The sequence below is a fragment of the Stegostoma tigrinum genome, chromosome 36 (assembly GCF_030684315.1).
Source record: "Stegostoma tigrinum isolate sSteTig4 chromosome 36, sSteTig4.hap1, whole genome shotgun sequence".
Classification (NCBI taxonomy): domain Eukaryota; kingdom Metazoa; phylum Chordata; class Chondrichthyes; order Orectolobiformes; family Stegostomatidae; genus Stegostoma; species Stegostoma tigrinum.
Genome location: NC_081389.1, coordinates 5440681 through 5460255, shown reverse-complemented (window position 1 = coordinate 5460255; position 19575 = coordinate 5440681). Strand labels below are relative to the sequence as shown.

The window sequence follows — 19575 nt, the reverse complement described above, 5'->3', positions numbered from 1 at the left end:
TGAATTGATCGTGACCACATAAATGTCACAGAAGTATCAATAAACTGTGCTTAGCTATCTTAAACTGATGTTTTTTAAATCCTCTGCTCTTTAGTGTGGAAATGGTAACTGTAACAGCTGAAGCTGCAGCAGTTGGTGATTGTTAAAACAGAGCTCTGCTGGATTGACAGGGTAACTGATGCATCAGTTTCAAACAGGTTCAATAAAGTTTGTTGTCAGCATTTCCATAAGTACTATTCATTATGAATGCTAGGCCAATTTTCAAAAGCTGTGATTATCTTAATAGGTGCTTCAGAGTTTTCAGTTTGACTGATAGCTATATAAACTGTTCAAGATTTAGCAGAATGAACATAAGTTTCTACATTTTTATAGATTAAGAGAAGGATTTAAAGATTTGCTGTTTTCATGAATGAGATGATTTTCACTAATGGATCTGTATTGAGAGTAGAATTATATATTTAGAAGTTTTCTTTCATCTCCACGTGGATCTGGATGTCTGACCATGAGGAGGTCAATGGCTGGCTTTGTCCTGGATGATTTCAAACTTCTTGAATGTTGTTGGAGCTGCAGCCATCCAGGCAAGTTGGGAGTATTCCATTATGCCCCTGACTTGTGCCTTGAGGGCAAGTTTTGGGGAGTCAGGAGGTGAGTTACTTGAAGCAGTATTCCTAGCTTCTAAGGTTCTTGTAGCTACAGTGTTTATATAATGAGTCCAGTGGAGTTTCTGGTCAATGATAACTCCAAGGACTTGATAGCGGGGATTCATGGCGATGGTTAGACTGTCTCATTTGGAGACAGCCACTGCCTGGTATTTGTGCACATGTAACTTGCCACTTGTCAGCCCAAGGCTGGAAGGTATCCAGATCCTGTTGCATTTGAACGTGGACTGCTTCAGTATCTGAGAAGTTACGGAAGGTACAATCATCAGCGAACATTCCCACTTCTAACTTTAAGAGGAAGGGAAGGTCATTGATGAAGCAACTGAACATGGTTGGGCTAAGGACACTACCCTGAGGAACTCCTGCAGAGATGTCCTGGAGCTGAGATGACTGACCTCCAACAACCACGACCATCTTCCTATGTGCCAGGTATGGCTCCAACCATCGGAGAGCTTGCCCCTGATTCCTATTCATTCTAGTTTTGCTGGGGCTCCTTGATGCCACACTTGGTCAAATATGGCCTTGATGTCAAAGAGTGTCACTCTCACCTCACCTCTGGAATTCAGCTCTTTTGTACATGGTAGAACCAAGGCTGTACTAAGGTCAGGAACTGAGTAGCCGTAGCAGGACCCAAACTGGGCGTCACTGTGCAGATTATTGCTGAGCAGATGCTGTTTGAAAGCACTTTTGATGACACCTTCCACCGCTTTACTGATGACCAAAAGTAGACTGATGGGCTACTAATTGACTGGGTTGGATTTATCCTGCTTTTTGCGTATAGGACATATCTGTTCAATTTCCCACTTTGCCACATAGATGCCAGTGTTATAACTGTGCTGGAGAGTAGCTTGGCTAGGGGAGTGGCAAGCTCTGGAGCACAAAACTTTAGTACTGTTCCTATAATGTTGTCAGGGGCCATAACTTTGCAGTATCTAGTGCCTTGAACTATTTCTTGATATCATGTGGAGTGGATTGAATTAGCTAAAGACTGACACCTATGATGTTGGGGATCACCAGAGGAGGCTGAGATGGATCATCTACTCAGCACATCTGGCTGAAGATTGCTGTGAATGCCTTATCTTTTACACTAATGTGTTGGATTCTTCCATCGTTCAGGATAGGAATATTTGTGGAGCATCCCCCTCCAATCGTTTGTGTAATTATCCATCACCACTTCTGCTGGGTCTGTCTGCCTGAGGTTTAAAACATCATGAAACCAACCTGTATTAAATTAATTCATCTAGTGTTAAGATGAATGAAGATCTGCCTCATTTAATGAAGTTTAGCCTATAATACTGAATTTTTCCTTTGACCCAACATAGGAAAATAGGAACATTCAATGAGATGGTGGTTGATCTGTAGCCTTCCTTTGGCCCACATCCCCGAATACATATGTTTAACAAAAATGTATCTATCTCAGGTTTCAAATTACAATTGCTCCAGCATCCACTGCCACTTGTGGAAGAGACTTCCAACTATCTCCCACCCTTTATGTATATAAATCCTCCCCAACATCTCTCCTTAACAAAAAACATAAGTACTGTGAATGCTGTAAATCGGGAACAAAAACAAAGTTACTGAAAAAGCTCAGCAAGGTCTGGCAGCATCTGTGAAGGATAAAACAGAGTTAACATTTTGGGTCTGGTGAACCTTCCTCAGAATTGGACTTGAAACATTTAACTCTGTTTTTTCCCTTCACGGATGCTACCAGACCTGCTGAGCTTTTCCAGCAACTTTGTTTTTGTTCAGGTCTTAACACTCTGGTCCTAATTTGCGGACTATGTTCCCTAGTTCAAGATCACCATTCAGTGGAAATAGTTAATCTAACCTGCCTTTTCCTGTCGCTATCAGATGATCCCTTAAAACACTAGATTCTAGTGAAAACAGGCCTAATTTCTCTTCATTACCTAAAAACCAAAACAACACCCCAGGTGGGACTTGAACCCACAATCCCTGGCTTAGGAGGCCAATGCCTTATCCATTAGGCCACTGGGGCTACAGCTTTAGTGGGGCAACATAGGCTTAATATGGTCCAAGCCGAAAAGTGAAGACAGTCTAAGAAACTGAAGTTAAAAAAATACCACAAACTATCAATGTGGTGTTAGCTGGAGAGGGAACTAAAGTAGCAAGTAAGCTTGAGATACCAATGTGTATGATTGAGTTACATCTCAATAATTTAACTTGACTAAGCAAGTAAAGAATTAAATTATATTCTGTTTAATTATAGCTAGTAAACGGTTTTTGGGGAAAAGAAACCGTATAAACTGGGTCAAAAGCAAGGCTTATTGTTTTACTGCTGTTTTATGGCATGGCTAATGTAAACTTGCACTAATACAGTGAAAATGCTTTGAAGTAAAATACTTTACACAAACTCAAAGGCACAGTTATATTTCAGATGGGAACTTTAAATATGTTAAAGGCCTACTTATATTAATTTGTATGGTTATGTTGAACTTTAAATTATTTTCAGGCGTCAACAGTTGGTTTATAGTCAGGCATGGTGCTTTGTAGTTAAAGAATATTGATAGGTTTTTGTTGAACATTCAAACGTATTCTTTTGGATCGCTAATGTCCATTACAGAAGGAAACTGCTGACCTGGCCAGGTCTAGCATACATGTGCCTTCAGACCTACAGCAGTGTTGTTGATTCTTCATTACTTTCTGGGCAATTAAGGGATGGGTAATAAAAGCCAGTGACACCCACATCTGGTCATTAATCTCTAGAAAGTGATGCCAACAAATGATACTCTCAGCAGACACTCTCATTGTTGATTGGTGCCACCTTCTCTTGGTAAAGATCTATGGAATTGGTAAGTCAAGACGGACAAACAGATATGAAAGGGACAAGCTTGGAAAATACAGTCAAAGAGCCATACAGCATGGAAACAGACCCTTCAGTCCAACTAGACTATGCCAACCATGTTCCCAAACTAAATTAGTTCCACATGTACCTCCAAACCTTTCCTATTCATGAACTTATCAAAATGTTTTTTAAATGTTTTAATTGTACCCGCCACTTCCTCCGGCAGTTCATTCCACACACAAATCATTCTCTGTGTAAAAATGTTGTCCCTCAAGTCCTTTTTAAATCTTTCTCCTTTCACCTTAAAAATATGCCCCCTAGTTTTGAACTTCCCCACCTTAGAGAAAAAGCCCATGCTATTCAAGTTAGCTACGCCCCTCAGGATTTTAATACACCTCAATAAGGTCACCCCTCAACCTCCTATACTCCAGTGAAAAAAGTCCCAGCCCATTTTTATAACTCAAACCCTCAATTCCCAACAACATCTGGTAAATCTCTTCTGAACCCTCTCTAATTTAATATTATCCTTTCTATGGAGGGTGACCAGCACTGGACACAGCATTCCAGAAGACCCTCATTAACATCCTGTACAACCTAAATATGACATCCCAACTTCTATACTCAAAGGTCTTAACAATGAAGGCAAGAGCACTAAGCGCTTACTTAGCCACCATGTCTACCTATGATACAAATGTCAAAGAATTCCTGAGGCCCTCAGTCTCTGTCCTGTAGCACTACTCAGGGCCTTACCATTAATTGTATAAACCCTGCCCTTGTTTGTTTTACCAAAATGTATTTGTACAAATTAAACTCCGCCTGCCACTCATCAGCCCGTTCACCCAGTTGATCAAGATAACTTTAAAGTTTATTTCGAGGGAGCAGCAGCTTGCACGTAAGAGGTACTTTACTTGAAAGAATCTTGCAAGGCAATATGATTAACATGTGAAAAAAAAAACAATCAGGATACAGTGGGAAATTATATCATTAAGATGACCATATAAATGAACCAGGAATCAGACAAATATTGTTTCACCCATCTAAATTGACCATACCCTGTTCACGCACTAATAAGCCGATTTGAGTTCAGGATATGCCTTTCATTATGTACTGGGACTGGCAGCTTATGAGGAGGGGTTGCTTGGTACTGTGATAGTATTCCTGATTTCTAAGCCAGATGGCTCAGGTTCAAGTCTTACCTGCAAAACAGATTGCTTGTGGAACTCAAAAAAAAAAATTGTTAATAAAGCCTGAGGTTTTTGAAGAAAAATCAAAGACAGAAGAACATAAGTCAACGGATCAAAGCAAGAGATATGCACCCAGTCAACTAGTGTTACAAACTGGCATCCCAATGTTAATAGGATGAAAACTGCCGTGTTTATCAAATACTATTTATTTAGTATTTGTTATGATAAACATAATTCAATGAAACCTGTGAAAGCATTTTTGTACCAGAATGGGTTATCTAACTAGCATGACTAGTAAAACATTAGACTGACTGTCTCAAACAAACCTTATATTTTTAAGTTATGAGATAACAAGGCGTAGAGCTGGACGAACACAGCAGGCCAAGCAGCATCAGAGGAGCAGGAAAGCTGATGTTTCATGCCTAAACCCTTCTTCAGAATTCCAGTCTGTGTGGAGTTTGCATATCCTCCCTGTATCTGCTTGGCTTTTTGCTGGCTGCTTTGTTTCCTCCGACAGTCCAAAGATGTGTAGGCTAGGTGGGTTGGCCATTGGAAATGTAGGGTTACAGAGATAGAGTAGGGTGGGTGGGTTTGGATGGGATGTTCTTTACTGGGTTGGTGTGGAGTTGATGAACTGAATGGCCTGCTTCTACACTGTAGGGATTCAATAAAATCACAAAAAGCTAGCATCAAAGTTCAGCAGGTAATAGGGAAGGCAAATAGTCTGTTGGTTTTTCATTTCAAAGGGAATGGCTATAAAAATAGGGAAGTCTTTTCAAAACTATACTGTGAACAATTACAGCTGTTGTATCTCAGGAAAGATATACTGCACATTAGGCAGTCCAGAGAAGATTCATGAAGTTGATTCCAGGTGTGGAGGATTTTCTTATGAGGAAAGGTTCATTAGGTTCAATTTGTACTCATTGAAATTTAGAAGAATTTGAAACAACCTTATTAAAACATGTAAAACCCTTAGGGGTCTTGAGAGTGTTGTTTCCTGTTGTGGGAAAAACTAGGACCAGATAGCATAATCTCAGATTAAGGAGTTGCACATTTAATATTTGATTTTTTTTTCACAAGAGTGCAGTTAATCTGTAGAATTGTTTACAGCAGAGGGCTGTAGCGGTTGTGTCATTAGGGTGGCATGGTGGCGTAGTGGTTAGCACTACTAGCCTCATGGTGCCACAGACCCAGATTCAATTCCTCCCTTGGGTGACTGTCTGTGTGGAGTTTGCGTGTTCTCCTCATGTCTGTGTGGGTTTCCTCCCACAGACCAAAGATGTGCAGGCTAGGTGGATTGGCCATACTAAATTGTCCATAATGTGTAGGGGGGTTGGAAGCTCTTAGGGTCAGCATGGATTTGTTGGGCCAAAGGGCCTGTTTCCACACTGCCGGGATTCTATGATCAATTAAGTACATTCAAGGCTGAGATAGACAGATTTTTATTCGGTAAGGGAATCCAGAATTGTGGGTGAAAGGCAGGAAAGTGGAGTTGGGTGTTAACAGATCACCCATAATCTAGGGGGGCAGACTCAGTGGGCTGAATGGCCTAGTTCTGCTCCTCCATTTTATGTGGCATATATTTAGAGTAAAATCAGAGGAGATTTGAGAAGAAATGTTACTACTCACAGGGTGGTGCAAGTCTAAATTTATTGTCTGGAAATGTTGGTCAAGGCTGAAACCCTCACATTTAAGACGTACGTAGATATGCTCTTACAGTCTCACAATCTCCACAGCAGACTAAGAACTGGAAATTGATTGTGCTGGATGGCTACTTGTGGGTTGGTAAGGATACAATGGGCAGAATGGCCTTTTTCTATGTGATTTGATTCAATGTATCAGTGAAAGATGGTGCAAAGGGAATGTGAAATAGTTCAATGCACAAGGTGTTGCTCTACAGGGTCACCGTGTTGTTGACATCCCTCTTCAGTGTACTTCCTCGGAAGTTTGTTGATCATTGGGTCTCCAACTCTTCCGCCACAAACTTTCTTTTGATACTTCTGCAGAAAAAAGCAGACATTTTTCATCACAACACAGATTCATCCCAAATATATTTACTTTGTATCCTTAATATTTCAAATGCCATGAGGTTTATTGCTGGAGTCATTTCATTTTGTACAATTGTATCATGGAATCAGAGAATGACAGTACACTGAAGGATACGATTTGACCCATTGTGCTTCTGACAGCCCTTTAGAAGAACTTTCCAATTAATCCCAGTGCCCTTGCTCATTCCCCATAACCCTGCAAATAGCTGATTAGATTGTCAGGTATGATTTTAAAAGTAAAATTGAGTTTGAACTCGCAATAATTTCAAAAGCTTTCTACAAAATAGTGCAGGCATAGCTTTATTCATAGCAGTTTATTGAGCCCTAAGGGTCATGGGTTCAAGTCCAGTCAAGCATTTACATCCATATCACAGGAGGAGATTATTTTGCCTTTTTGTTTGGGCTGGCTGTCTGTGAGGGGACCTCAGCCAATTCCATTTCTCGGCACAACCCTGAAAATGTTTTCTCTTCATGTACTGATCCAATTCCTTTTTGAAACCAATGTTGAATCTACCTCCATCATACTCCCAAGCAGTGCATTTCAGATCCTAGCCACCTTGAAAACCCTAGAATACAGCAATAATGTAGTTGGACCAGAGATCCAGATTAAAGCTCTAGGAATGTGAATTTGAATCCCGCCACATCTGGTGACAAATTATGACCTTGTGACCATTGCCAATTGTTGTATAAACCCATCTGGTTCACTAACCTCCTTTAGTGGAGGAAATCTGTTGTCTGGCTTACAAGTGACTCCAGGCAGCAGCAACGTGGTTGTCCAGTAATAACTGGCACTCAGTTAAAGGGCAATTGGAGATGGGCAATTAATGTTGGCCTTGCAAATGATGTCCATTTCCCATAAACATACTTAAAAACAATCTTTTTTTTAGCATTTGTGTACCTTTTTGTCAAGGTTCATTGGGTAGAAACTTTACCCTCTGTGGACAATCCCAATGGTGGAAACAGAAAGGTGTGGCACTCCAAGGTAGAGCCACCAGCCATGCCCATTCCTGTAGCGGCCAGCCAATTAGATATGATGAGCCACGGGCCCCATTCACTCATATGGCAGGGAAAGGCCCAACTCCACCTCATTGGTTGAAAGATCGGGGCATTGTGCTCGAATGGCATTCATTGCCTCCCTGTTTGCGAGGAGTCTCTGTGGGCACTTGTTTGAAACAGCAATGTTTCCAGCGAAAGATGAAGAGATCTTGCAGGATCCTCATTCTAGCTAGAAAGTAGAGGCAGTGAGAATGCCCCAAGCCTCTCAGATGTCCCTCTCCATTGCCCCTGCTCTGCCTTCAATGATCATTAACCCACGCACCCAATCATCCTTGAGCATCGATGAATCACCCTGGGTCTCCATCCTGTCACCATTGGTTGACCTCCCCTGAGCCTAACAGAAATGATCCAGCAGTCCCCGTATCCTGCCAATTATCATCATCATCCTCCCTCCTTCTATCATCTTCAACCTTCCCTCTATGACCTTCAAGCCTTCACTGCAAAGCCTTTGTTCTCCCCACATTCATGATTGACCTATCCATTCATTGACATTGACCTCCCCTGGGGAGTCCAGCCTGTCCTGCATGAGCCTTTGTAAGGGCACCAAACCCCTCCCAACCCCAATGAGGCATGGTTTGTTCCTCCTTCTCATGAGCTTAATGCCTTCTTTCTGCTAGTCAGACAAAGCTCCTCAGACAAGAAACCCAACTCCTACTCAATCCAAAATTGCCCAGGCTGAGTAACTCAGCCGCTACGTGACACCTTTACTGGTTGTGAATCTGAATGTAGGTAGAGTCACTGAGGTCGATAGCACAGAAAAAAGCCCTTCAGCTCATTGAGTCTGCATCAGTCAAAACAATCAGCCTTCCTGCTCCTCTGATGCTGCTTGGCCTGCTGTGTTCATCCAGCTCTACACATTGTTATCTCAGATTCTCCAGCATCTGCACTTCCTACCATCTCACAATTCTCATTCCATTTGGTAGCACTTGACTTATAGCTGTGTATGCTTTGGCATCATAGGAGCACATCTGAATATTTGTTAAATGTTATGAGGTTTTCTGCCTTTACGCCCCTTACAGTGAGTTCCAGATTTCCATCATCCTCCCTCTCAGTGAAACATCTTTTCCTCAGGTCCCCTCTAAGCCTCCTGCCTTTACTTTAAATCTACGCTTCTGGTGATTAATCCCTCCAAAAAGCGGAATGAGTTCCTTCCTGTCTACCCTGTATGTGTCCCTCATAATTCTATTAATCTCCACTGTGTCCCCCTTCAGTCTCCTCTGCTCCAAAGAAAACAACCCCAGTCTATCCAAAACAAAAACAAAAGTTGCTGGAAAATCTCAGCAGGTATGGCAGCATCTGTGAAAAGAAATCAGAGTTCACATTTCAGGTCCAATGACTTCTGTTTTTGTTTCTGATTTACAACTTCCAGAGTTCTTTTGGTGTTTACCCTGTCTATCCAATCTCTCTTCAGGACTGAAACTCTCCAGCCCAGGAAACAACAGGGTAACATGTTTTCCCTTGCTGCATACTTCATTACAAATGAATGATTTATTTCTTTATTTTTCTGATTTTTTTCCCTAAGAATTTGTACTTAAAAATCTGTACTTAGGTACCTTTGTACCTAAGATGGTGCTGTAAGTGGTAACTTATAAACTTTTCACTGTACTCATTTGAGTATATGTGACAATTAAGCTAATTCCAATTCTAATTGAATCAGTATTTTAGCGCGTATGTGCGACAAGCCTAGTGTGTTAAAATCAGGTTCCCGTTGCTAACCATTGGGAAGCACAAGTAGGCTTCAAATGACTATCAAAAACGCAAAATAACTGCAGATGCTGTAAATAAGGAACAAAAACAAAGTTGCTGTAAAAGCTCAGCAGGTCTGGCAGCATTTGTGAAAAAAAAAACAGAGTTAACGTTTTGGGCCCGGTGACCTGACAGTTCTGAGGAAGGATCACCAGACCCGAAACGTTAGCTCTGTTTTTTTCCTTTAAAGGTGCTGCCAGACCTGCTGAGCTTTTGCAGAAACTTTGTTTTTTGTTCAATTAACTATCAAATTCATACCCAGCAGCCTTCCTGCTGCCAGAAAACTGATAATTTTTCCTCTTTTTGCTCCTTTAAATGCCTCTGTTGTTTCACAGGGTTGTGCCCACTGACCACAATCCATGAGGCACATTCCAGAAAACTGGGTTTTCTGACTCCTGCCGGCCCTGCCCAACACCAACTTTACCAATGGCAGTCTTTGGGAAACCAACTTTCCCATGGGCAAATTGAAGCCTTTAATGAACCACCACTGGGATTTTAGCCAGGTTGGGAGATGCTCATACCAAGTGCGCAGTCCTGTACGGTTGGTGTCTCGTCAAGTAGGTGTAGGGGTGTTTCCGACGGTCAGACCTCACCTCACCTCCTCAAATTTCCCTTCCTCAATGTTATATTCATCTCATACTTCCCAATCTCCTGCTCGCTGGAGACAGACAGCCTAGACCTGGCAAGACCTCGGACATTCTTTACTGTCTGGTCTGTACTGCTGATTGCCTGCAATGGCACTGGTCCCAATGATGCTGCTGTGCCCCGTATGCAGCCAACCATTCAAACTGTTGGCATCTCTCAGAGGTGGGACGCCATAAATAGCAGTTGGGCAAGCTGACCAAGTGGGAATCGACTAGCCCCCCAATGTTATTAAATGTCGAACCTACAGACAGACTCCGGCCACAAGAATCTGTCCAATTCTAACTTTCCCCTCCCATCCTAGCCCTGTTTCGCTCAACAATATTACCTCCTCCATTTAGCAAACCTCTCCTCAAATACATTGATGCTTTCTCTCTAATCACCATGTTTAGATGTATTTGGAATTAGTCCAGTCAAGGTTGGCCTGAATGATGAAAATATAAATATGAAGCTATATCTAATGACAAATTCTGTTAGCTGCTATTGAAGTTGCAGGCTTTCCACATAAGCTACATAATCAAAGAGGTCTGCAGCAGTTCAAGAAGGCCATCTTCATGTGGGCAACTGGGGATATGCCATAAATGATGACCTACCGAGTTGATGCCCACATCCCATGAACAATATTTTTTAAGAAGATTGAAATTCACAACCACTAGGTGTCTCAAAGCACTTTACAGCCAATGAAGTACCTAGTTTGGTCTCCATTGCAATTTGGGAACACAGCAGCCGTTTCTTGCACTGCAGGAACTCACAAGCAGCATAGCCTTTTTAATTAAGAATTGGATAATTATCTGGAGAAGAAATATTTGCAGGGTCTACAGCGGAAAGGCAACAGAGAGGAACTTGGGGAGTTGCTCCTGCAGCAAGCCAGCACAAATGCAATGGCCGCCAACTATGATGTAACCATTCCGTGATACAGTCTTGGAATTCAGAATCTCACTTTCTTCCCTCTGTTAATCTGCCATTAGAATCTTCGAGTCTCACCGTTTACATAATTTGCAGCACAAGGGCCTAACTGCCTCCTCATATTTTGTCTGTCCTCACATCAGCAGATCCCTCAATGTAAGCCTCCCTTTAATGCCAGGGTTGCCTCAGCTATGCCCCTTTTTGGAGCAACTTTCCATATTCTCACTCAATGTTTGTCTCACCTGCGCAGCTTTTAGCCGATGTGGATAGTGTGCAATGTCTTTTTGCAGTCTCTCCACTTTCTCCCACTCCTCATCCAGTCTGCTGCGCCTATATTCCGACTGGCAATGTGTAATACGGTGTAGAATGGCTTGGTTCTCCTGCGCTATTTGTTTGAGGTCCCTCTGACGCTTCTCTGCATTCAGACTACATTGAGAGATACCAGGAGATCTTAGCTCAGGAATCACATCCAAGTGGTACAAAGAAGATAAGACTTCCTGGGCCAGGAAGTTTGATCTCATTCATCTCAACAAGCAAGTGAGGTGCGTAAAATCGGGTAGGGAATGCTATCTAGCTGTCTCTGGTGTATTTTATCAGGAGTGGGCTATGTGACCTGGTGATCTGCCCATCCAAGGATCAACCCAAGACTTTAATGTCATCTAACATATTTAAGATGAAACAAAACATCCCAGAAAATCAAGGGGCAGAAGGGATGTAAGAACATAATAAACCATCTGGATCACAAGTGGAAATGTACTGGGATGAAAGGCTGACAAGATCCGTGGATCCTCCCGGTGACACTAGAGTGATTGAAGAGCTGATTAGCCACTACCTCTGGAAGCAAATTATCCTACCTCAGAAGAGGCAAAAAAAACATGACTTTGGGCAATTAATTGCCAGAGCCATGTGGAATGGAGTCATGAAGTCCAGGGGAATGGCTGAGGTGGGATTCTGACTTTCAGCTAGAGTGCTACACTACATTAAATCCCTTCCACAGGATGAATTTAAGAAACTCGACAAGGTTCCTTCAACAACATCTCAAGCCTGGCACCTCCACCTCACCACTATGTTCTGGACAGAGGGGAAGTGTACCATCTCCAAATTCACTGGGTTATGCTTAGGAGCAGCTAGGGTTCTTAATTTGTTACGGTTCCAGATGGGGTACCCAAAAATCATTAGGTTCCCAGGTGAGGAGGGATGAACTGGCTCCCCTTCTATGTTCAACTACCCCTTGGTTGGTCACAGCAAGGCTAATTTTAAAACTGACTTCTTCCACTGTGGATACCTTTATTCCAGACTTAAAGGAACCTGTGTTTTAAGGGGAACTAATTTAACCGGGCTTTCTTCTGTTAACAAAGAGTGAGTGTTTTTGCAAAATTGCTCAACATGAGAAGAATTAGAAATACAATACATGTAGCTACAGATAACAAGAGGCTTCCGTGCAAAATGGTTAAGGATGAAGAAAAGGAATCAGAGACTGAATTTTTTGCGAAGAAGACATAGTTGAATGTTGTAGCCGTTGCAATGGAAATTGCTGGTTGTGTTGAAATTGGTGATTGAATAGTCAGTTTTATGATCCTTAGTTTTGCAGGTTGGTTGAGATTCTGTTGTTCTGATTCCTCACAACCTGATTCTAGCATTCCTTTTGTGTTCTTTTGTGGTCGTGTTTCCTGTTCCCTTGCTTGCTAGCTCAATGACCTCTAACATTCAGAATGATGGAAGCCCTTAATCTCATAACACGTGTGGCCCGGGGAGAGTTCTTTGACTGTGACCTTCATGGCACTCTAGAACCCGAACCCAGGCAGGTATGCATGATTAACTTAGCACAATCAGTACCATAACACACTCCAGTAGAATTGAAACAGGCTTTTTAAGCCTCTGTCCTTGTCTATACTCCAAAGGGAAATACACAAAACATGTCTGCAATGGTGGAGCGGTTAAAACCAAGAATGCTCAAGAGACCAGTTCTGGTGGGATACAGATACCTCAGAGGGCTGTGGAGCTGGAGGGGATTAGCAAAGGAATGAGACCTCAGAGAATTTGAAAACAAGTGTTGCTTATCTGGGCACCATTGAAATCAAATTTAAAATCAAGTACTGAAATCTTAAGCGTCTTCTATGAGTTCCCAATTTCAGTACCTTTTATTTGCGTAGTTATTCCAATTGTCCACAGTCCCATTGGAACTCATGATGTCAGCCAATTTGCGAGAAAGAATCTGATTGTCTCGCCTGATAACAGCCAAACGTTCTTTCTCTAGCTGAATGAAGAGCATGCAATCGTTAATGATCAGTGCACCTGGATTCTTTGTGGACATTTGCAGTTAATTATTGATGAACTCACCAACAAAATATAATATTTAACACACAGCACAAACTCAATGAGACTTTGCTTCTCTATGTAGAACTTGTTCCATCCTCCAATCTAACCTTCTGCCTGTGGACTAACTCGTCAAAAACTTGTCTTGCAGGGTGTGGCTGTTGCCAATTTAGTTGCCCATCCCAAACTGCCTTTCAACAGAATGGTTTGCTGGGTCAATTTAGAAGGCAATTCAGAATCAATCACACTGCTGTGGATCTGGGGTAAAATGTAGACTGGACCAGGTAAGCACAGCAGATCTCCTTCCCTAAAGGACATTATTGAACCTGATAGGTTTTTACAGCAATCAATAATATTTTCATGATTACAATCTGTGAGGCCAAAGGTCTCTTAGCTCAGTTGAATGGATACCCAGAGAGTAATGCTGAGTGATAGTGACAATATAAATTCAATCCCTGTACTGGCTCTGCTAGCTTATGGAGTCCAACCTCTTTGCTTTCCCCTGTGCTCGCTGTAGAGTGGTGTCCCTAAAGCTATCAATGGCCAATTATCTTGCTGTAATACATAGAGATACCTAGGGTCCTTTGTGCAAATACTGAGAGTGACTTTACAATTCCAGATTTCTAAAATTAATGAACAGAATTTAAATTCCACTAGCTGTTGATTTATTAGTTGACCGAAAGAGGAGATGGTGGCAAATCGGAGTAGATGCTCACTTACTATTGCTCCTCACCATGCAAGACTGAATTTGAAATAAAGATGCACATTTATACCTGTAGCTTTTTTAAGTTGACTTGAAGATGAGCAGGAGTCTGAGGTCCTCTTGTATTCACAACCGTAGTTGCCTTTTGCACCTATGGATTGAGCATACTAATATTTATACTGTCAGACATTTCACGCAGAAACAAGCTTCAAATCCAACTTTCGGGTAGAAAACGTTCCTATTGCTGAATGCATAGGAGTGGAAGATGTCGTGTGCTGAATTACTCCCCACTTTGCCTTGATGAGTACTGCTGATATGATATTGATAAAATGCAAAAACCTCCTCAGAGTTCAGAAATGCACCAGTAACATCACATTGAAAAATAATTGAAATGCAATTTTAATGCCATACTTAAATGTTTGATAATGTTTGACACAACCTTTATCCTGTGCCTTTGATAATCACTCTTGTCCCATTTCTGTTGCAGGTACTTGTTGCTAGTTGGAATGATGGTTTGATAAGCTCGATGCATCTTCCAATATCCAGAGATCTGAATGTGATCGTAGAGTGTTGAGTTACTAAGTAGTTTAAAATGGATATGCTGGCTAGTGAGTCAGAACACTACCCCACACAGAGCTGGTTTCCTGGGTCCTAGTGCCTGTGATTAAAATTCATTTTGTATACTCAGAAAACCTTTTAACTTCAATCCAATTTCATTGGAAGGAGGTCATAAGCTTTAGCTGAGGTGAAGGGGAGAGGTCAAATAAATAAAACCTTTTTTTAAATCCAACAGCGATAAAGCAACACATAGGCATAATACTGGAATACTGCATTCAATTCTGATCTCCCTTCTATAGGAAACATGTTGTCAAACTTGAAAAGGTGCAAAAAAGCTTTACAGGGATGTTGTGATCAGAGACAATGGGAACTGCAGATGCTGGAGAATCCAAGATGACAAAGTGTGAAGCTGGATGGACACAGCAGGCCAAGCAGCATCTCAGGAGCACAAAAGCTTACGGACCCTCTCTGATGAAGGGTCTAGGCCCAAAACGTCAGCTTTTGTGCTCCTGAGATGCTGCTTGGCCTGCTGTGTTCATCCAGTTTCACACTTTGTCATCTTTTATCAGGATGTTGCCAGGTTGGAGCTATAGGGAGAGGCTGAATAGCCTGGGGCTATTTTCCCTAGAGTGTTGGAAGCTGAGGGGTGGCCTTATAAAGATTTATAAAATCATGAGGGGCATGGATAGAGTAAATAGGCAAGGTATTTTCCCAAGGGTGGGAGGAGTCCAAAACCAGAAGGCATAGGTTTAAGGTGAGAGGGTAAAGATTTAAAAGGGACCTAAGGGGCAACTTTTTCGCACAGAGGGTGGTATCGCCTACCACGGAGGTGACAGAGACTTGTACAATTAAAACATTCAAAAGACGTCTGGATGGGTAAATGACTCGGAAGGGTTTAGCGGAATATGGGCCAAATGCTGGCAAATGGGACTAGATTTATTTAGGATATCTGGTTGGCATGAACAATTTGGACTGAGGTTCTGAGGAAGGATCGTGCCGGACCTGAAATGTTAATGCTGACTTTTTTCTTCACAGATGCTGCCAGACCTGCTGAGCTTTTCCAGCAACTTCTGTTTTAGTTCCTGATTTACAGCATCTGCATGCTTTTTCGGTTTTTATTAATTTGGACCGAAGGGTTTGTTTCCATGCTGTGCAACTCCATGACTCCCAGTATAGATGCTGGAGATCTGAAATAAAAACAGAAAGTGCTGGAGAAGTTCAGCAAGTCTGGTAGTGTCTATGGAGAGATAAAAACAGAGTTAACATTGTGAGTCCCATGTCTTAGCAACAATGTAATGCCTATTAAATTCCCCAGGGTGGCCTGTCATTTCTGGAGGTCAATCTGGTATCACAGTATCTATTGAAGGCATCTGTGATGTGCAAATCCTAGATAGCCCATTATCAACCACCAATGCATCCTGGAAATTCAGCGCCAGGAGTATGCCATTTAGGCCCTCGAGCACTTTGATGAGATCATAGCAAATGCATCACTATGCCTGCAAATTGCAACCTGCAGAGATGCCCCAAGACAGAATATGTTATGTCTCTTGCTGAAATGGAAGCCACAAGGTCCTTCCCAATTCCTGAAGGTTTTGCTGATTTTTCATGAAGAACCCCATCCCAGAAAGCCACAGAATGCCCAGGCATGGACTTCTGAATAGTTATTATTATTATTCTAGAACTCTGTTTTTATGATTCTACTGCATCTTTGTTTGCATTCTAGATTCTTCACCCAGCTGGTGCTAGGACCCTGAGTAAATCTTCAGAAAAGATTCAAATCAAAAGTCTGTTTCTAAGATACTTGTTAAACTTTTACCAATAGTTCCTTGTCTGTTGAAATACTTCACAGTTTATAATATCACCGGAGCAACTAGAGACTTCCAAGGAATTAAAGATCAACAGGGCATTGACCCAAGTCCAAAAAGAGCATGAATAATTGGATTCACTTTTCTCTCATTTTGTCCTTTGTTATCTGTTTCAGGTTTTGCCATATGGGGGCATTTACTGTCTGACCTTACGGAGTCATCGAGGCTAGGCTTTACCAGGGGGTGTTTTCTGGCCATTTGACTTGCTGGACCATTTCAAAGTTTACTAAAAGACAATCATAATGAAGGAAAATATTGCATTTATTTTGCATCTTTCATCATCCTGGGACATTATTACAACCAATGAAGTAGTTGTTGGTGTCACTGCTATAAAGAATAGAATAATTAAGTAGTATACAGTGAGATCCCACAAACAGAGAATCTGTTTTCTGTGATGTTGGCTGAGGGATAAACATCAGCCAGAATGCCAAGGGTGACACTCCCACTGTATGATTATGTACAATGTATCTAATGATAAAAGGTTTGACAACTGGACCTTATCCATCGGGTTTAGAAGAATGACAGGTGATCTTATTGAAACATATAAGATTCTGAGGGAAGTTGGCAGAGTGGATGTTGAACAGATGTTTCCACTTATGGGAAAGACTTGAACGAGAGGATGAAGTATAAAAAGAAGAGTTCTCACATGTAAGACAGAGATGAGGGGATTTTTTTTCTGTGAGTCTGTGGGTCTCTCTTTCAACGCAAAGCTCTGTGGAAGGGTGAGCTGTGAGGAGGATGCAGAGATGCCTCAGTGTAATTCTGACAAATTGAATGAAAGCAAAATGCATGGCAGGTTAAGTGTAATGATGGGCAAATGTGAGACTTTCCACTTCTGTAGCAAAAACAGGAAGGTAGACTATTATCTGAATGGGAATAGATTGGGAAAAGGGGAGGTGCAATGAGATTTGGTGTCCTTGAAAGTAAGCATGTAGATACTGCAGACGGTGAAGAAGGCAAATGGTATGCTGACCTTCATAGCGCGATGATTAGAGTACAACAGCAGGATATCTTGCTACAATTGTACAGGGCTTCTGTGAGACCACACCTGGAATATTGTGTGCTGTTTTGGTCTCCTTGTCTGAGGAGGTATGTTGTGGTGCTGGAGGGAGCGCAACAAAAGTTTAACAGACAGATTCCTGAGATGTCAGGACTGACATATGAAGAGATACTTAGCACTATATTTGTTGGAGTTTAGAAGACTGAGGGCAGGATCTTACAGAAACCCACAAAGTTTTAACAGGACTAGACAGGGTAAACGCAGGAAGGATGTTCTTGATGACCAGGGAGTCTGGCACCGGGGTCACATTCTAAGGAGATGGGATAGGCCATTCAGGACTGAGGTGAGGACAAATTTCTTCACCAGAGAGTGGTGAGCCAGTGGAATTGTCTGCCATTGGAAGTGGTTGAAGCCAAACCATTGAATGTTTAAGAATAAGATACATACAGCTCTTGGAGTGAAAGGGATTAAAGGATATGCAGCCAAAAGGGGAGCATGGTATTGAGTGGGTTGATCAATCATGATGATATTGAATGGTGGAGAAGGCTGGAAGGACAGAATGGCCAACTTCTATTTCCTATGTTCTCATATACAAAGACAGCACCTAGAGGTGGGGTCATTGAATATGTTTTAGAGGTGGGCAGATTTTTGACTAACAAAAGTATTGAGGATAAACAGGAAGGAGAATTGAAACTCACAATCAGGTCAGCCATGCTCTTAGTGATTGGTAGTGCAGGTGCAAAAGACTCTACCTTAGGGTACCACTCTGTCAGGTATCACTCCATCCTGGGTTATTACTTCATCTTGGTCTATTACTCTGTCCTGAGGTATTACTCTATTCTGGAGTATTACTTCAGGCTGGGCTATTGCTCCATCCTGAGGTATTATTCTATCCTGGGCTATTGCTCCATCCTGGGTTATTACTCTACCCTGGGGTATTATTTTATCCAGGGGTATCACTCCATCCTGAAATATTACTCTAGCGTAGGGTATTATTCCATTCTGGGACACAGTATTACTTTCTCCTCTTGTTGATGTTCGGCTGTTCCGTCTCCATGACAATGAGTGATTTCCCCCGACCCGCTACGTAGCTCGGTGACGTCAGACGCAGGGCCCGCTGACCAATGGGGAGCCGCCGGGAGCTGACGGAATCATGGCGCTGAGGGATCGGGAGCCGCTGTTGAGGCCGGAGGGGTTGGATTGTGAAGGTAGGGCAGGCTGTGTTGGGGGTCACCGCCAGGGTTATGGGGTAGGGGGAAACAGAGCAGAGACCTTGTATTCCCCCTGTCTGTCTCCCCCGCCGACCGCAGGCTGAGCGTTTCAGAGATTTTAGTGAGTGGACAGAGATGTGGAGGTGCCGGTGTTGGACTGGGTCAAAAGTCACCCGACGCACTCTACCCCCTCTGTCCCCAACGCCCCCCTCCCGTCACACACACACACACACACATACAGTCCTTCTCTTTCACACACACACACATACAGTCCTTCTCTTTCACACACACACACACACATACAGTCCTTCTCTTTCACACACACACACATACAGTCCTTCTCTTTCACACACACACACACACATACAGTCCTTCTCTTTCACACACACACACACACACACACATACAGTCCTTCTCTTTCACACACACACACACACATACAGTCCTTCTCTTTCACACACACACACACACACACACATACAGTCCTTCTCTTTCACACACACACACATACAGTCCTTCTCTTTCACACACACACACACACACACACATACAGTCCTTCTCTTTCACACACACACACATACAGTCCTTCTCTTTCACACACACACACACACACACATACAGTCCTTCTCTTTCACACACACACACACACATACAGTCCTTCTCTTTCACACACACACACACACAGTCCCTCTCTTTCTCACACACACACAGTCCCTCTCTTTCACACACACACACTCCCACCCACACCCTCTCTTTCACACACACACACACACACACAAACAGTCCCTCTCTTTCACACACACAGTCCCTCTCTTTCTCACACACACAGTCCCTCTCTTTCTCTCTCACACACACACACACACACACTTTCTTTCTCA

At 42.4% G+C, this 19575-nt stretch overlaps 2 protein-coding genes and 1 non-coding gene across 6 annotated transcripts in view; 1 reads left to right on the top strand and 2 right to left on the bottom strand.

Annotated features, from left to right (window-relative positions):
- Positions 1 to 2582: 2582 nt before the first annotated feature.
- trnar-ccu (transfer RNA arginine (anticodon CCU)) lies at positions 2583 to 2655 on the bottom strand. The gene has a single exon. It is a non-coding gene; the product is annotated as a tRNA-Arg (tRNA).
- Positions 2656 to 2941: 286 nt separating this feature from the next.
- LOC125446854 (sperm axonemal maintenance protein CFAP97D1-like) lies at positions 2942 to 14643 on the bottom strand. The gene is made up of 5 exons (XM_048520778.2): positions 14503 to 14643; positions 14134 to 14214; positions 13183 to 13301; positions 11287 to 11470; positions 2942 to 6646 (listed from the first exon to the last, which is right to left on the bottom strand). The coding sequence occupies exons 1-5, from the start codon at positions 14593 to 14595 to the stop codon at positions 6521 to 6523; spliced, it is 603 nt and encodes a 200-aa protein (XP_048376735.1). The 5' UTR covers positions 14596 to 14643; the 3' UTR covers positions 2942 to 6520.
- Positions 14644 to 18566: 3923 nt separating this feature from the next.
- Positions 18567 to 19575, top strand: part of sv2 (synaptic vesicle glycoprotein 2) — an 82132-nt gene continuing 81123 nt past the window's right edge. For all 4 annotated transcript variants that reach the window (XM_048520891.2, XM_048520890.2, XM_059640121.1 and 1 more), the window contains exon 1: positions 18567 to 18694. In XM_048520891.2, coding sequence (XP_048376848.2) covers positions 18640 to 18694 — 55 coding nt within the window. In that variant the 5' untranslated portion in view covers positions 18567 to 18639. The remainder of the gene's footprint in view (positions 18695 to 19575) is intronic.